This window comes from Mustelus asterias, chromosome 13 (assembly GCF_964213995.1).
Source record: "Mustelus asterias chromosome 13, sMusAst1.hap1.1, whole genome shotgun sequence".
Taxonomy (NCBI): Eukaryota; Metazoa; Chordata; class Chondrichthyes; order Carcharhiniformes; family Triakidae; genus Mustelus; species Mustelus asterias.
The window spans coordinates 26,081,836-26,094,820 of NC_135813.1; the positions used below are offsets into that span (position 1 = coordinate 26,081,836).

Consider the following 12,985-nt stretch of genomic DNA (forward strand, 5'->3'; position numbering starts at 1 on the left):
ACTTAAGTACTAGCTACAATTTGAACCTAACCTAGATGAATTATAAGAGCTTGAGAAGAACCAAGATACATTTGGACACTAGCATCGCAACATTAAATCAACCAGTTAAAGGTAGAACGGATTTGCACTCAAGAGTGCCCACACATTCTCAGGATATCACAAAAATGCTTCAAAAGCCAATACTACAAATGCAGTCATTGTTTGTTGGCAAAACTACACTTGCTCTTTTATGCAAGGTCCTTCCCAAACACAAAACTGAAATGATCAGCAATTTAAGTTACAAGAGGCATCCCTTTGACTTTGATAAAAAGCTGCCAGGTAATAGAAATCAGAGCACACCATTACTGCATTGTAAGAATATGTCAAAGGGGCAGTTTTGCACAGTTGTTTATTTTCGATGAATGTGGGTTAGGAATTCATGTCTACAATGCTGAAACCCTGTCCCTGAGCCAAGAACAGAGCCTTATAAAGTGGCCCCTAGAATCTAGTTGACAGCTATTTACATCACTGAACAAAAAGCATGGACAATCCAATTAAAAAGACAACAAAGAAATCGCTGCACAGTTATATTAGGATCCACAAAAAACTATCAGTCTTCAACAGAAAAATCCAAGCTTCAGAAATTCACAAAGAATATTGCCTTGAGTATTCCTTCAAATGTTCCTGCCTTTGTACAGAGTACAGGCATTCTCAGTGTTCTGGAGAAATGGCTTAATAGGACTCAACAACACTGAATGCTTATCCAATCCTAGCTCAGGCTGTCATCAGTTGACAGCACTACCCAGGTACTGAACTTTCTGGGTTGAGGACCAAGCAGAAAACAAGACAAAACACTACTTGAACCTCTGGAAGCCAAAGCTGATGCACAATTCTGATAGAGGATTTTTATATGCAATCCTTGACATAAATGCATAATTGCAAGGAGAATACAGGAGCTAAACAAGGAAGTAAATATGGACGTTTTAAAAATACATTGCAAAAGCAATATTTACTGCTTCTGTCATTCAAACTGTTTGTGAAGTGTGTCTCTGACTGACAGTATACCCAGCATCTTGTAACTGTTCAGACAGTACACTGCGGTCAAACCATCATCAAAATATAAATATATAAGTCATTGCTGAAGTGTTATTTGAGAGTGGGTCAAAGAAATTAGGGTGGCATGGTTGCAGAATGGTTAGTACTGCTGCCAATTCTAGTCCTGGTTGACTGGAGTTTGAATGTTCTCCCCGTGCCTGCGTGGTTCCCTCTGGGTGCTCCAGTTTCCTCCCACAGACCAAAGATGCAGGTTAGGTGGATTGGCCATGCCAAATTGCCCCATTGTGTCCAAAGATGTGTAGGTTAGGGAGATTAATAGGATAAACGTATGGGATTATGGGGATAGGACAAGAGTAGTCCGGGGTAAGATGCTGTGTCGGAGAATCAGTGCAGACTCGATGGACCGAATGGTGAGGTCAACCCTTTGCCCCCAGCCTGAACTTACCCAACCCCCAGGACTCTGGCAGCAACTCAGGGACAAATCTCAGGGACAAATGGCTATTGGACCTACCTCCTTGAACCCCCCCTCCCCCCACCCTGGGGCCCAAGACACCAGGAACAAGGTGTCAGCGCCTTGGCACATGCCTGAATGGGGACCTGAGGGGGAAGTGGGCTGAGTGGGGTCTCAATGTGGGGTCGGATCACCCTTATGTCTGCATGTTATGGGAGGGGGGGGGGTGACCCCTTATTTAAGGGTTTGGGGCGGATACTCTTCTGACAGGTTGGTGGCACTCTCCTGAACTCTTGGGGTGCAGCATGCCAGGTCCACATTAGTGATGACCAAAGCCTGCCCAGTGCAGTTCTCGCTGGGGTACCGGGTGCATGATGTGGGGGGGGGGGTCGTAAACTTTGCACATTAATTGAGTTGCCGCCTGCTTGGGGCGGGAACCTGATCGGGGCCAGCAGGGTGGGTGAATCCTGATTTTAGCCCCGACACCCGATCCAGTGGGCTATCGAGATTCTCACCATCAGTGAATGGGGCCGGTAAATCCCCCCATGATCTGTGATAACTGATGTAGCACCTTCATGTTCAATGTATTTAACTTTCAGATTTGGAGAACTTTATTTGTCGAATTTGTAACACAAACAGCGAGACAGCTTCAGAACTTCAGAATCACATCAAAAAGTTCCACTCCCCAAGTAAGTGAACTCAAGTTTGTCATTAGTGACAAGTTCATGACTTTTGAAAAAAAGTGTAATTGTTCATTTGGATATCTTCTAACAGTGTGCCTATCTATTATACTGTATTAAATTTTACTTCCATATCCCGGAGTATACCCTGTCCCACCGGCAGGACGCACCTATCAGGCGTGGGAGCAGTCAGGAGAACACATGAAATCTCATGGTATCAGGTCAAACCTGGGCAAGGAAACGCCCTGCTCATTACCACCTATTGCCCTCATTCAGTTGATGTAACAGTGCCCCACCATGTTGAAAACCACTTGGGAGATGCATTGAGGGTAGCAAGGGTACAGAAGACTAAAGAAATGTGGCATGTCAGCTACGACTCTCAACAACTTTTACAGATGCACATAGAAAGCATTATTTATGGTTATATCACGGCTTGATATGGCTCCTGCTCTGCCCAAGACATCAAGGAACTACAAAAGTAGGGGAATGTAGCCCAATCCATTACGCAAACCAGCCTACCATCCATTGACTCTGTCTACACTTCCCGTTGCCTCGGAAAAGCAGGCAGCATAATTAAGGACCCCATGCACTCCGGACACTCTCTCTTCCACTTTCTTCTGTCGGGAAAAAGATACAAAAGTCTGAGGTCACGTCAAACCGACTCAAGAACAGCTTTTTCCCTGCTGCTGTCAGACTTTTGAATGGACTTACCTTGCATTAAGTTGATCTTTCCCTACACCCTAGCTAGGACTGTGACACTACATTCTGCACCCTCTCCTTTCCTTCCCTATGTAAGGTATACTTTGTATAGCACACAAGAAACAATACTTTTCACTGTAAATACATGTGACAATACTAAATGAAATGAAATCAAAGCCAGTTGATCAACCCTGGTTTAATGAAAAGTATGAGAGAATATGCCAGGAGCAGAACCAGGCATAACATGTTTGAGATGTCACTGTGATTAAGGTACAACACAGGACTATTTGCTTGCTATATTGCAGAAATAGTATGAAACAGACAGAGCTAAGCGATTCCACATCTGATCAGATCAAAGCTCTACAGCCCTGCCATATCCAGTTGTAACTAGTGGCAGACAATTAAACAACTCACTGGAGGATGAGGCTCCACAAATATCCCCATCTTAAATGTTGAGAGACTAGCACATCAGTGTGAAAGACAAGTCTGAAGCATTTGCAACCACCTTCACCCAGAAGTGCCAGGCAATCCTGGCCTTGTCCTGAGGTCCGTATCATCACAGATGTCAGCATTCAGCCAATTTGTTTCACTCCACGTGATATCATGAAATGGGTGAAGGCACTGGGTAATGCAAAGGCTACGGGCCCTGACAACACCATGGCTCTTGTGCTGAAGACATGCTCCAGAACTAGCCATGCTTCTAGCCAAACTATTTCAGTGTAACTACAACATTGGCATCTACTAAGCAATGTGGAAAATTGCCCAGGTATGTCCTGCATACAAAAAGTAATCATGATGTGGAGATGCCGGCGTTGGACTGGGGTAAATACAGTAAGAGTTTTAACAACACCAGGTAAAGTCCAACAGGTTTATTTGGTAGCAAATGCCATTAGCTTTCGGAGCCCTGTTTGAGAGCAGATTTCCACTCCATCTGACGAAGGAACAGCGCTCCGAAAGCTAATGGCATTTGCTACCAAATAAACCTGTTGGACTTTAACCTGGTGTTGTTAAAACTCTTACTACAAAAAGTAGGACAGATCCAATCCGGGCAATACCGCCCCATCAGTCTGTTCTCAATCATCAGCAAAGTGATGGAAAGTATCGTGAACAGTATTAACAAGCCACACACAGCAATAACCCATTCACTTATGCTTCGGTTTCGCCAGCACGATTTGGCTCCTGACTTCATTGTGGCTTTGTTCCAAACATTGACAAAAGAGATGAGGTGAGTGACTGACCTTTACATGAAAACAGCGTTTGACCGAGTGTGACGTCAAGGAGCCTGAGCAAAATTGAAGTCAATGAGAATTGGGGAAAAGCTCTGATGATTACACTCATACCTACCCTAAAGAAAGATATCCATGGTTGTTGGAGGCCAATCATCTCAGTCCAAGGAGATCACTGCAGGAGTTACTCAGAGTGGTATCTTAAACCCAACCATTTTCACCTGCATCAGTAACCTTCCTTCCTTTAAAAGTTTAGAAGTGGAATAGCCACTGATCTTTACACAGTGTTCATCACCATTTGAAACTCCTCAGATACCAAAGCAATCGTAGTCCATATGTAGCAACATCTGCACAACATTTAAGCTTGGGCTGATATATGACAAGTAACATTCCTGCCACACAGTCTTAATCATCTCCCCATGACATTCAACAGTGTTACCATTGCTGAAACCTCACTATCAGTAACCTGGGCTAACCACAAACCGGAATCCGAACTGGACCAGTCACATCAGCTAGTACTGTGGCTATAAAAGCCAGTCAGAGGCTGGAAATTCTGCAGCACCTAACACAGTACCTGACTCCTCAAAGCCTGTCCACCATCTACAAGGCACAAGTTGGGACTGTAATGGAAAACTCTCCACTTGACTGGAAGAGTGTGGTTCCAACCTCAAGAAGCCGCAACACCATTCAACACAAAACGGTCCATCCAATTGAAGCCCCTTCAATCAACTTAAACATTCACTCCCACCACCACCAATGCAAAGTGGCAGCAGTGTTCTTCTACAAGATGCACTGATAGCAACTCACCAAAGCTCCTTCTACAGCATCTTCCAAACTCATGACCTCTACCACCTAAAAAGACAAGCACAGTAGATTGGTGGGAATATCACCACCTGTTAGTTTCCCTCCACACACGTCAACTTGACTTGGAACCATATTACTGGGTGGCACAGTGGTTAGCATTGCTGCCTCTTCGATTCCTGGCTTGGCTCACTGTCAGTAGTTTGCACGTTCTCCCCGTCTGTGTGGGTTTCCTCCAGTTTCCTCCCACTAGTCTAAAAGAAGTGTTGGTTAGGTGCATTGACCCGAACAGGCGCTTGAGTGTGGCGACTATGGGAATTTCACAGTAACTTCATTGCAGTGTTAATGTAAGCCTTACTTGTGACTAATAAATAAACTTTACTTTTTAACTACTATTCCTTCATTGTCGCTGGATCAAAATCCTGGAAAACTGACATCAATGTGGATTAACTGGAACAGTTTAAGATGACATCTCCCCACCACCATCTCATGGCCAACTAAAGGACGGGCAACAGATGCTGACTTTGCCAGTGACTCCCACATCCCATGAAATAATTAAAAATAATCCTTGGACAAAGTCGAAAAGGTTGCGCTATGAGAAACTATGTCCAAGCTTCCTGCACTAGGTTGTCTGGGAAGTAAGCTGGAGTAAGTCACTTACCTTCAGGAATATAGATTAATATATTGCACATTCACTAAATCTTCGCTTCTGGTTTAGCAGCTTTACTGGTGAGGAGGGAATAGTTTTCCACATTAAACAACCAGGTAGTGACAGGAAATGCCTTCAGGGCCAAGTGAAGCATGGCAGGTGCAGAATAATAGTTACCCTGTTATTCTTCCATTGTATGAGTTTTAAGCTAATTTTTAAAGATGTGCCCACTTCTGTTATCCGAGTGTCATTTTCATTCCCAATTTTGTGATTGGATCCTACATTAGGGAGGGATGGACTGAAGTAATATTTGGCTCTTTTAGAATGAGGAATTCAAGTTAGATTCAAATTCAGATCAGAGTCCTGGGTGCTAACAAAATGCACCATGCAGGAAATATTTTAATGAAATTGAGATATTGATTATCTTCTCATTGATACTCTAATGCTTTTTTAAATCCAGATTTTAGTCAATTGAAACCTTCCACAATAAATATTTTAAAGAACCATTATTTTCAGACAAAAAATTAAAAATCAATCAATCAGAGTCATGAGTTGCCCCAAAATGCATCGGCCTTTACTTGGGCAAGTCATCAGTGATGAGAATTATATACAGCTCCTCTAGCTATCTTCCTCCCAGATAAAAATGTTTGTCTTTGCTACAGTAGCAAGTGTTTGGTCATGATCTCTCCAAAACCCTCCTCTCATTGGAAAGAGATTTTAACTTCTATTACAGTTGTTCAATAGTAAGAACTAAAACATTATTTCTCCTTCATTCCAAACTTTGTTGCCTTACCACCAAGCTAGTCATGTTGCAGATCTCTGGTAACCTTGATCTCTTTTGTCAGCAGACATTTGTTCCAGTGTTAAGCAGTTGGCTTTCTCCTGCATTGTGCCACATTGTAACTCTGTGGTGCTTAATCTAGTGGTGCTTTCCTTCATTGATACTGGTGTTGACGAACTTCTCTTTTGTGTATCTTCAGAGGAACAAACTGCTGCCTAGTTTGATTTATTATTGTCACATGTATTAACATACAGTGAAAAGTATCGTTTCTTGCACGCTATACAGACAAAACATACCGTTCATAGAGAAGGAAACGGGAGAGTGCAGAATGTAGTGTTACAGTCATAGCTAGCGTGTAGAGAAAGATCAACTTAATGCAAGGTAAGTCCATTCATCAAAAGTCTGACAGCAGCAGGGAAGAAGCTGTTTGAGTCGGTTGGTACGTGACCTCAGACTTTTGTATCTTCTTTCCGAAGGAAGAAGGTGGAAGAGAGAAATGTCTGGGGTGTGTGGGGTCCTTAATTATGCTGGCTGCTTTGTCGAGGCAGCGGGAAGTATAGACAGAGTCGATGGATGGGAGGCTGGTTTGCGTGATGGATTGGGCTATATTCACGACCTTTTGTAGTTCCTTGCGGTCTTGGACAGAGCAGGAGCCATACCAAGCTGTGATACAACCAGAAAGAATGCTTTCTATGGTGCATTTGTAAAAGTTGGTGAGAGTCGTAGCTGACGTGCCAAATTTCCTTAGTCTTCTGAGAAAGTAGAGGCATTGGTGGCTTTCTTAACTAGTGTCGGCGTGGGGGAACCCCTACAGAGACCTAATGATTGAATTGATCTGAAGTTTTGGATAAAATTGGTCTTAAGCTTTTTGTGTGTTGGAAGTTCTTTGATATTGCTGTAACTAGGTGGGGTGCCACAGGGGTCAGTCCTTGGACCTCAACTGTTTACAATCTATATAACTGTTCTGCAAGAAGGGACAAAATGTAACATAGCAAAACAGGTGGGAAAGCAGGCAGTGAAGAGATAAATATTTTACAGATGGATATAGATAGGCTAGGAGACTAGGCCAAAATTTGGCAGATAGTGTTTAATGTAGATAGGTGTGAGATGACCCATTTTGGCCGAAAAAACAGAAAGGCAAATTATCTAAATGGAAAACAGATTCAAAATGCGTCTGTGTCTTTGTTCATGAATCGCAGAAAGTCGGTATGCAGGTACAGCATGTAAGTAAAAAAGGCAAATGGTATGTTGGCATTTTATTGCAAAAGGACTGGAGTATAAAAGTAGTGTTGTTGCAATTGAATAGGGTGTTAGTGAGACCACATTTGCAGTCATGTCCAGTTTGGTCTCCTTGTTTGAGGAAGGCTGCAGTAGCATTGGAGACAGTTCAGAGGTGGTTCACCAGATTGATCCCAGGGATGAAAGGGTTGACATAGGAGGAGATTAAACAGTTTGTATTAATACTCACTGGAGTTTAGAAGGATGAGAGGGGAATCTGTTCGAGGTATATTGAAAATAGGTGCAGGAGTAGGCCATTCAAGCCTCATCACAATTCAACATCATGGTTGACCATGCACTTTCAGTATCCCATTCCCGCTTTCTCTCCATATCCAGCTCCTTCTTGAACATATCTAACAAAAGTGGCCCCAACAACTTTCTGTGGTAGAGAATTTCACAGATTCACAACTCTAAGTGAAGAAGTTCTTCCTCATCTCCTGAATGGCTTGCCCTTTATTCTTAGATTGTGACCGCTAGTTCTGCACTTCCCCAACATCAGGAACATTCTTCCTGCATCTAGCCTGTCTAGTCCCATCAGGATTTTATATGTTTCGATAAGATCCCCCCTCATTCTTCTAAATTGCAGTCAGTACAAGCTCAGTTTGTCAGTCCTGACATTCCAGGAATCAGTCTGGTGAACCATCCCTGGACTCCCTCAAAAGCAAGAATGTCCTTCCTCAGACTAGGACACCAAAACTGCATGCAATGCACAAGGTGTGGCCTCACCAAGGCCCTGTACAACTGCAGCAAGATATCCTTACTCCTATACTCAAATCCTCTTGCTATGAAGGCCAGCATGCTATTAGCTTTTCTCACCACCTGCTGTACCTGCATGCCAACCTTAAATGACTGTTCCACCATGACATCCAGGTCACTTTGCACTTCCCCTTTTCCTAAACTGCCACCAGTTAATAATCTTTCTTCCTGTTTTTGCCACAAAAGTGGATAACCTCACATTTATCCACATTATATTGCATTGCCAAATACTTGCTCAGCCAGCCTGTCCAAATCACCCTGCAGCCTCTTAGCATCTTCCTCACAGCACATGCTGCCACCCAGCTTAGTGTTGTCTGCATATTTGGAGATATTGCATTCAATTCCTTCATCCAAATCATTAATGTATATTGTGAATAGCTGGGGTCCCAGCACGGAACCCTGTGGTACCCCACTAGTCACTGCCTGCCACTCTGAAAAGGAACTATTTATTCCCACTCTCTTCTTCCTGTCTGCCAACCAGTTCTCTACCCACACCAATACATTACCCCCCAATACCATGAGCTTTAATTTTGCTTATTAATCTCTTGTGTGAGACCTAAAAGGAATAAAGTAAATGTGGACCAAATGTTTCCCCTTAAGGGGCAATCTAGAACAAGGAGGACAGGTATGGTTGAGAGGCAGTAGATTTAAAACTGAGAAGAGGAATTACTTCTCTCAGAGGATGGTGAATTTGTGGAACTTGCTGCCCCATGGCACGGTGGAGTCTGAATCATTAAATGGTTTCAAGGAGGAGATAGATATATTTCTGATTTTTAAAAAACAGGTTAAAGGATTATGGGGAACAGATAGGGAGATGGATTTGACACCAGGAAGAGATCAGCCATGATCTGTTTGAATGGCAGACTAGGCTTGAAGGGCTGAATTGCCTACTTCTGCCCCTAATTCCTATGTTGTTCATTCCAAATTTGCTTCTCAACCAGTGTGTGCTCTTTCCCACCTTTACCATTCAGTAAAGCAGTTCTCAGTTGATCACATCAGTTGCAAGTCTGATATACAGTTGTCAGTTCTGCTGAAAGATGCATAATAGTTGATGTTTTACATAATAATTGTCACATGGTTGCATCTATAATATTGTACCCTTTTTGTTTTCAACTTAGTTATTTACTCGTTGTTTTATCTCAGAGTGGTGTTTAGTTCCAGTTTTAGTTTAGGTTTAGCAGTTTTTGTTTCTCAGGCTAGGTTTTTTTTTGAAATGAGATGTAATGACTTTGCTTCTCAAAAGGTAAAAGCTTCTTTATATATTTTTTAAAACAGAAGCTCCTTGCAATCACTGTGACTTTCCATTGGGAAACAAATTGCTACTGCAGAGACACATGGGAAAACATTGAAATAACTTGAGTAAGTATTCCAGGAAAAATGCATTGTCACCTGTGAACCATATGTAGATCACTGGATCACTTTAAGCATTCTATCAAAATAAGATTTATGCAATCGAGAGCATCTAGTGAAATGAGAAAGAATGACCTGTTCTTTTTTCTTGGATAAATGATGAAGAGACATGACCCAGTTTATTGAAATAAGGGATATAATTGATGTGGATGGGAGCAGCTGTTTGACATAGACTAAGTGCAGAACTAAAGATACAAAATTAAACAAGCTTCAGTTGAGTTGGAGATCAATACAAGAACAGAATTACAGCAGAAAGCAGCTGATGGACATACCAAGCACTATTGGGAACAGGATTTGAGATATGTGAGCTACTAAAATTAGTCAAAAGACTGCACAGAGCAAAGTGATTAAGTTGCTGGGGTGACGTAGTTAGGAAAAGTAAACTGTAGATGTCACCACCAAGAGTGGATGGGAACTAATAAGTCGTCTTGTATTTTGCTGGATTACTTTAAGCACAAGTAGTATTATGCAGAAAATTCTTAGGAAATAAAACGCATAAAGTTTATGATAGTGCAGGCTGTACATGGTCTGGAAGAAGTTTAAGTTTCTATATTTAGATTATGTTGTCATTTTTAAGACCATAAGACATAGGAGCAGAATTAGGCCACTCGCCCCATCGAGTCTGCTCTGCCATTCCATCATGGCCGATATTTTTCTCATCCCCATTCTCCTGCCTTTTCCCCATAACTCCTGATCCCCTTATTAATCAAGAACCCCACTATCTCTGTCTTAAAGATACTCAATGACCTGGCCTCCACAGCCTTCTGTGGCAAAGAGTTCCTCAGATTCACCACTCTGGCTGAAGAAATTCCTCATCTGTTTTAAAGGATCATCCCTTTAGTCTGAGGTTGTTCCCTCATGTTCTAGTTTTTCCTACTAGTGGAAACATAAGATCCCCCCTCCTTCTAAACTCCAATGAGTACAGACCCAGAGTCCTCAACCACTCCTCATACGACAAGCTCTTCATTCCAAGGATTGTTCTTGTGAACCTCCTCTGGCCCCTTTCCAAGGCTAGCACATCCTTCCTTAGATATGGGGCCCAAAACTGCTCACAATACTCCAAATGGGGTCTGACCAGAGCCTAATACAGCCTCAGAAGTACATCCCTGCTCTTGTATTCTAGTCCTCTTGACATGAATGCTAGCATTGCATTTGCCTACCTAATTGCTGACTGAACCTGCACGTTAACCTTAAGAGAATCTTGAACAAGGACTCCCAAGTCTCTTTGTGTTTCTGATTTCCTAAGCATTTTCCCATTTAGAAAATAGTTTATGCCTCTATTCCTCCTACCACTTTTCCACATTGTATTCCATCTGCCACTTCTTTGCCCACTCTCTTAGCACTCCCCCCCCGCTTCCTCAATACTACTTGTCCCATCTGCAAACTCAGCAAGTGCCTACAGTTCTTTCTTCCAAATCGGTAATGTATATAGTGAAAAGTTGTCCCAGCACCAACCCGAGGTACACCACTAGTCACTGGCTGCCATCCTGAAAAAGACCCTTTTATCCCCACTCTCTGCCAGTCAGCCAATCCTCTATCCATGCCAGGATCTTACCCTTAACACCATGGGCTCTCAACTTATTTAACAGTCTCCTATGCGGCACCTTGTCAAAGGCCTTCTGGAAATTGAAATGTCACGCCCACTTGTTCTCCTTTATCTAACTTCCTTGTTGCCTAACAGATTTGTCAGAAGCATGCTGACTCAGTCCTTATCATGCACTTCCAAGTACTCCACGATCTCATCTTTAATTTATGCACTAATTAACAGGACATCTTCAACTCCGAGATCTCTACATTCTGTGAATTATGGCCTCTTACAGATTCCCAGTTTTTAAAATCGTTCCACCATTGGTGGCTATGCCTTCAGTTACCTTGGCCCCAAGCTCTGAAATCCCCTCCCTAAACCTTACTGCCTCTGCCTCACTCCTCAAAACCTACTTTTATGACCAAACTTTTGATCACCTTTCCTTGTGTGAAATTTTGTTTGATAAAGCTTGGTGTTAAAGGCACTATAATAAATGTACGTTGTTGCTGAAGTTGATTGCTTCTGTTCAAAAATGGAGCCAAGCTCTCAAATGATTCATTGAGATTTATATCCCCACCTGTGTTAAAGTCAATGAATAATAGAAAATAACATCCCAATGTATTTTAAAAGCTTTGCAGTAGAATGGGAAAATGAAGTTCCTAAAGTTCACATTGTATATGTCAAAGTTTTCTTTTACTTAATTGATTGCATCATGGATGTTAATCTGTAAATTAGTTGTTTCTTAATCTATGTATGCTCAAAATATGACCAAGCTACAACGAAGTGATATATATTTTGCTGACAATCCATGTTGCATTGTATGACAAATGTGAAAGAGAAACAAGTTAATTTTTTTCCAAAAAATCTTAAGACTATAAATGCCAAATTGAAAAGAGACAGGCATCTGAAGACCATATCAAAACGTGAAGCTCAGCATTTGTGATAAGAAGCTGCCAGATAAGCATTTAAATTTTTTTTAAAAATTGAAATGCATTTTGGGGTTTTCATTTTTAAACAAAGGTACACATCGTGTAACATTAGCACAAAAGTCTGCTCATTTTCATTCATCCAAATACTGTTTTATGCCGACATACAAGACAAGAACTTCAAAATTGTTTGCTATCTCTTAACAGGAATAAGCATTCCTGATGGTACTGTACTCGTTTTCTTCCCCCCCCCCCCACTGAAAAAACTGTTCATTACTCCACCTTTATTTTGTTCAGATCAATTAAAGGTTTTCTTAACCTTTCATTTCCCTATTTAGTGGCACATCTACACCGGAAATGTACCTTTTTTTTTGTTTTACAGATGCTGATGAACCTGGTTTGTTTCTGACATTTTACATTTCCCTTTCATTTTCCAGTAACTGGAGTTTTTTAAAAAAAAAGAAAAATAATGTTTTGTGTTTGTAGTTTTAGTTTCAAGTTTTACTTCAATAAATACTAAACCAAAACTTGTCTTTATCTTCCATATTCTTAGGGTATCCAAGTATTTCATAGTCAAATGAATTACTTTGAAGCATAGTCACTGTTACAAAGTAGTGCATAATGCAGTCACAATTATCATCAGCATTTCTGTTTCTGTGGCAGGCTTCATTTCAGTTCAACAGTGTCCAATATGCATCAACCTCTGTTCCTTCCATCTCCTTGCAAGATGTAACAATTTCATTTTCTTGCAACCATGTGGTAACATGT

The 12,985-nt window shown here is 41.7% G+C and overlaps 1 protein-coding gene across 13 annotated transcripts in view; it reads left to right on the forward strand.

Annotated features, from left to right (window-relative positions):
• LOC144502528 (uncharacterized) overlaps positions 1-12,985 on the forward strand; it is a 112,409-nt gene that overhangs the window by 78,317 nt on the left and 21,107 nt on the right. For 5 of the 13 annotated variants that reach the window (XM_078226592.1, XM_078226591.1, XM_078226597.1 and 2 more), the window contains 3 exons: positions 2,086-2,175; positions 9,632-9,715; positions 12,600-12,741. In XM_078226592.1, the coding sequence (XP_078082718.1) occupies positions 2,086-2,175; positions 9,632-9,705 (164 nt within the window). In that variant the 3' untranslated portion in view covers positions 9,706-9,715; positions 12,600-12,741. Of the gene's footprint in view, positions 1-2,085; positions 2,176-9,631; positions 12,544-12,599; positions 12,742-12,770; positions 12,794-12,985 lie in introns of those variants that run through there. The other 8 variants (XM_078226588.1, XM_078226589.1, XM_078226596.1 and 5 more) reach the window with 4 other exon arrangements.